This window comes from Lycium ferocissimum, chromosome 11, assembly GCF_029784015.1.
Source record: "Lycium ferocissimum isolate CSIRO_LF1 chromosome 11, AGI_CSIRO_Lferr_CH_V1, whole genome shotgun sequence".
NCBI lineage: Eukaryota > Viridiplantae > Streptophyta > Magnoliopsida > Solanales > Solanaceae > Lycium > Lycium ferocissimum.
In genome coordinates this window covers 1013472-1018920 of record NC_081352.1, presented here as the reverse complement: position 1 = coordinate 1018920, position 5449 = coordinate 1013472, and the positions used below count along the sequence as shown (strand labels likewise).

Sequence of the window (5449 nt, the reverse complement as noted above, 5' to 3'; positions counted from 1 at the left end):
TTATAACAATTATTTCAATTGTTATTTACTGTTTCAATCACTTAATCAAAAGTTTTAAAATATTCGAATTAATTGCGTAGCTAAAGATTTCTTTTAAATTGATCTTTCTAATAAACGCATTTTAGGCTAAACAACGACTTATTCTTGACTTAGAAAAATAAGATGAGTGCAATTCATGTACACATTATAGGTACGGAAAGATAAAAGTAAATTATGAAACATTTGTACAACTATAGAAACTTTTTTACATGGGCAGCCCGGTGTACGAAATATCCAACATTCTATAGAAAAGATTTACATAATTTTATGAATATAGAAAATTATTTAATTTTTAGTATTAATGCCATTGAATGTACAATTGTTGTAAGTCAATGGTTGACCTCTCCAACGACAACGAAACAATAATTGGTTCAAACTAAAATATATGGCACCAGTTGATCAAGCGGGAAAACCAAATCAAGTCTGAATGTCTAAATGTAGGGATCTAGTAGCTCAGTTGGTTGCCTACTTGAACTTTCACCTTTTTGGTGAGGGTTCGAATCCTCACGTTGTAATCCCCTTCCCCCCACAACAACAATGTCAAATAAAAAAAAGTCTTGAATGTCTAAATCTTTTTTCTTTGCCTGATATTATTTGCTTATATTTTAGTTCTTTGATACTTTAGTTTAAAAATTGTTGTTTGGATATGCCATTTAGTATTTTTAAATGATGTATTACAAGTACACCATGCCTTAATTATTCTAAAAAAAATTATTTTTAATGATCTTATGTGGCTAATAAAAACTTTGTACTAAATAACACATGATACACGTGTCGAGAAACTAGTATTCAGATAAACATCTCTCTTTTTATTGTCCCAGTACAGCTATTGAGATATCCAGTGGTTCTCCAGGAGTAGGTTCAAGTACCTTTGCATCTGGTAGTTCCTTTGACAAAAGTTCCTGCATCACAAAGAAACAAGTTGCAAAGCCAAAAAGAAGAAACACAGAAAACTAATCAAACTATTAATTGACTCGACATAGAAATGCATTTAAGTAGTATAGGCAACAATTCTTTAAAGTTCAATTGAATCAACAAAACATACTTTTCTTTATGCGGACACAAATAAGGGACACGAGTTATTACGACTACAACTAATTATTAGTAAACCACAATGAAACTAAAATGCTATAAGCAACCGTGTACAGACCTGGTTATAACTAACTTTGTGTAGTGATATAGCTCTCCGTGTGCTGTTAGCCAAGAACATCTATATGGAATCTTTTTTTTTCGAAACTGGTAACTTATATATGGAATCTTTTTCTTGACAGCATATTGCTTGCCCTTTCCGTTATCAATGTTCATTGAGACTTGAGATAACTATATGGAAGGCACTTATTTGGACTTTACTGAATAGTAAACTGAATTTAACAGACAGCGGTAAAATAGACTGCAGCAGATTCTTCTTTGTCGGAAGTCTCAAAAATTGAGCACGTCCTAGTAATAAAAATCCTTAATTTTATCATCTAATATCAACTCAGGGACTTTTTTCAAGTTATCTTTGACCCTATGGTTGGCCAGCAAACAAGGCCAATAGTACAGAATGCAGCAGACCATCTGTTCCAGACAAATGGACAGGAAGGAATAGACATTGTTTGCAATGAGATTTTTTCAGCCTTCAAACTGTAGACATTGTTTGCAATGAGATTTTTTCAGCCTTCAAACTGAGGTTTCTATTTTGCTTCCAGACTCTAATTATGATTTTTGTGCAAGTCAAAAGCAATAATTCTGTACCAGCAGGAGATTTGATTTCTGTCTGTTTATTGGTTTTGCTGGTCTTGCTACCTTCCTACTTGCTGCGAACTTCTGTCTTCTATTACCGGTATGTACTAAAGTTCTTGTTTGTTAAGTACAAACAAACGCAGAAAGGAAAAACATGCAAAATGTACGGTTGATGAGTAAAGCCAAAAGTTTTTGTAAAATTCTTGTATCATATTAGTCCTGTATTCTAAGTTCAATTTCCATTTGTCCTGTACCATCCAAAAAGCCTTCCACCTGTACAACTTAGAGTCACATGCTGACCTTGTTACCTATTTACTTTCTCTTTTAGTAGGAATACAGAATCACCCAGAAGCCAGCAGTGAAGTTTCTATAAGAGCAAGCTAGGAAAAGAAAACACATAATGTACAATATGTCCAGCTCACCTATGCAAATAGACCATCCTTGATTGTTCTAATGATGAGTATATAGACTGCTAAATGTGCATATGCAGAATAAAGTACCTTGAATGATTCCATTGTTCCTTCAGATTGAACAATACTAGCGAGAAACCCTTTGCTGTCGAGGTCACCATTCTTCATCGGCACAACAAACCTATAAAAGAAAATCATAATGTCAGATATTTACTTAGAAACACTATTAGATGAGAAAAATAAATTCAGGGACACACTATTTTTCATTTTTCAAACCGGTGAGGATTTTTCAACTTCAACTGTAATACAAAAATTATATTAGCACAAGCTGGCTATAGATTTCAGCGTTACATACTTTGCAGAAAGGTGTTTTGCAAGTTGAACTGCATCTTCTTGTCCGGAAACCAATGTAAAGCTTGGTAGAAGTTGCTTGATGACAGGAGTAATAACAATGTCCGCCTTGTCTTTCTCTACGAAGGTCTTGTTATAGACACAGTGGGGTTCATAGTAGAGAGTAAGAGCACCATTTGGAGAAGTGACAAGATATCTGCAACACATTATTAGAAGAGTTAAGTGCAAAGTAACAGTTATTGTTGTCATGAAGCGGAAAGGAGAAGAAGCAAAATTCTACCCATTCTCGGGTCGCTGCCAAGGAGGTCCAAGAACTGGCCCTGCAGTAGCCTTAACTTTAACCGGGAAGCCGTTGCTCACTTCAATCTCAGAATCCTGGCCAGGTTCCAAGTAGATGACCTGAACGTTTTAGAAGCAAATGTAACTTCTCGGGAAACAACATTAAGAGTCTGGAATTCCTTGTTCATAACAAATGACATCCAAAATCATCAACCGTCCATTTCCCTCTTTTAATTTCCAATAGAAATGAGAAGTAACTAAAGGAAAAGAAGACTGAACACATATCAGATAAGAAGTAACTTAAGAGGATAGTATCTTCTTACCATATTCCTTTGTTAAAATCATAAACTTTATTGAATGTTAGATTGTCTTTTTGAGCAACTGATTAACCATCATATCATTATGATTTAGAGATCTTAAAAACAACTCTTGGTGTTACAGTGCGTTCTATTTCAAACCTCAAAACATGCAGCACCGAAGAATCTATACAGTTCCTCCTGATATATACAAAGGTATTCATCCTCTCATCTAGCAAGCTTGCTCAGTCTTTTTTCTATTTTAAGTAAAGCTTAAATGATCACTAGTTTCAATAACTTTTACTGTCTAAGTTGTTTTGGTTAGAAAACATTCTATAGCTTAAACAACATAAATAGCACTCTCAGTCTTTTGCCATACTGGTATCTTTTAGTCCAAGTGGCCAATAGCAAAAAAAAAGGGCAGCCCAGTGCACTGAGCTCCCGCTATGCGCGGGGTCCGGGGAAGGGCCGGACTACAAGGGTCTATTGTACGCAGCCTTACCCTGCATTTCTGCAAGAGGCTGATTCCACGGCTTGAACCCATGACCTCCTGGTCACTTGGCAACAACTTTACCAGTTACGCCAAGGCTCTCCTTCAAGTGGACAATAGCCCACATGTTACAAATTGTTTTATCAAGAAACTATATTATACCCACACCCATTTTCTCATTCTCAATGTTTTGGAAGCAGATGTATAATAAATCACCTACATTGTTGAAAAGAGGATCCAGCAGTGTCTTAGCATTTGGAGTTGCTATAACTCTCAGGTTTGGGAACTTGCGGGAAAGAGGCTTTAATGTCTTGAGATGACAATGATCATCAAGGCTTTGTGTAATCAGTAAGCAGTCTATCACCGGAAGGTCATCAAGCTGCTCTACAAACACATTCAATTTCAGTAATATATAGTGTAATATATAGTTCCAGAAGAAAATAGCCAATAATGAATAAATGCACTGATAGAAGTACCTGGAAATTCTTGAGAATTTTTTTGGCAGCATCATATAGCCAAGGAATTCCAAAATCCAAGTTACCCACCAAGATAGGATCAACTAGAATTTTCAGTCCTCCCACTTCCCACAACCAGCTATTCCCCTAAACCAAAACATTCATTCATGACTCTTAGAAAGCTGCAAACAAATTTAACACCTACCCTGACCCCACCCCACCACAAAAATAATACTTTTGTATCAATTTATTTGTCCTACTCTCCTTTTTAGCTCGTTTAAAAGAGAACGTCTCTTTTTTTTTTTTTTTGACAACTCTTTAATTCCAACTTTCCACGTGACACGTTTAAGACCACAAGATCAAAGAGTATTTTGCATACATTCCACATATCTTTAATTTAAGACCACAAGTTCAAAAGTCAGCTTTGCTTTCTTAAACTCCGTAACAAGTCAAAACCAGATAAACAAATTGAAACGGAGGGAGTAATACTCAGTATACAGAGCACTATGAAGATAGAAAATGCACCTCCAAGTAAGTTAATCTGAACATATCAGTACCAGAATAATTAGAGTCCAAAGCTTTGTTATCAGAAACCAAGGCAGAGATGAACCTATAAAGCAACTTAATTGGTCATGAATTGGGAAGAAAAAGGGTTATAATTGCAGAAAGAAATGAAAGAAGGGGAACCTGGGAGTTGAGAGCTTGAATTTGTTAGAATCAACATAAAAGGGATGAGTTGCAGGGAAACGGATAAATGATGAGGGTATCTCTTTATTACTAGGACTGCAGCTCAAGTATGGAACAAAATTGCTGCATTGAATAGCCATGGATTAAAATTGAGTATATGTTACTACTGATAACTTTGTTCTTCTTTTGAACGTGGATATATGGATGGTTTGAGAATCAACATATTGACTCCCCTATACGTGGCTTAGGTTTTGCCATTTGGCCGAACCTGCTGCATAAATTTGCTTCACCCAAACAAATTGTAAGTTATGAAGAGAACTACTGTTGAAAAGAAAAAGTAGTTAGGGTCTGTTTGAAAGTAATTAGGCCTTAGTTACCAGTTTATTATTTGGTTGCACATAATTACACAGTTAGATTAATTTAAAATAAAATTTAATTATTAAAAATTAAAAATTTATATTTGAAAAATATGAATTTTTAGAAATGATATTAAATTAATTTTTTAAGATACATATTATTTCTTGAAACTATATTAATTAATATTATAAAAATAATTGGCATATATTTTTCAAATTAATAATATTTTAATTTATAAATTATAGAAATTAAAAGTAGACATTTTGTAAGAACATCATAGACTGAATGTTTGACAAAAAGATTTAATATTTTATAAATATAATGTCATGACATTATTCAAATGTTTGACAAAAAATAATCTAT

At 34.2% G+C, this 5449-nt stretch overlaps 1 protein-coding gene across 2 annotated transcripts; it reads right to left on the bottom strand.

The window, feature by feature from the left end:
• Positions 1-770: 770 nt before the first annotated feature.
• Positions 771-5010, bottom strand: LOC132036588 (uncharacterized). 2 transcript variants are annotated; one of them, XM_059426955.1, is made up of 8 exons: positions 4730-5007; positions 4568-4652; positions 4064-4189; positions 3808-3966; positions 2803-2921; positions 2527-2718; positions 2262-2352; positions 771-941 (listed from the first exon to the last, which is right to left on the bottom strand). In XM_059426955.1, exons 1-8 carry the CDS (start codon positions 4867-4869, stop codon positions 849-851), a joined length of 1005 nt encoding a protein of 334 aa, XP_059282938.1. In that variant the 5' UTR covers positions 4870-5007; the 3' UTR covers positions 771-848. The 2 variants fall into 2 exon arrangements, with proteins under 2 accessions (XP_059282938.1, XP_059282939.1); XM_059426956.1 differs by lacking the exon at positions 3808-3966 and having other exon boundaries at positions 4730-5010.
• Between the last annotated feature and the right edge of the window lie 439 nt (positions 5011-5449).

What these genes read in the sequence shown, in the direction of transcription:
- LOC132036588 (XM_059426955.1), bottom strand. Translation starts at nt 4,869, where the DNA reads ATGGCTATTCAATGCAGCAATTTTGTTCCATACTTGAGCTGCAGTCCT. An exon ending in TGGATCCTCTTTTCAACAAT is followed by an intron (nt 2,922 to 3,807) that starts GTAGGTGATTTA and finishes TAAAACGTTCAG; the next exon opens with GTCATCTACTTGGAACCTGG. An exon ending in GCAAAACACCTTTCTGCAAA is followed by an intron (nt 2,353 to 2,526) that starts GTATGTAACGCT and finishes TTTCTTTTATAG; the next exon opens with GTTTGTTGTGCCGATGAAGA.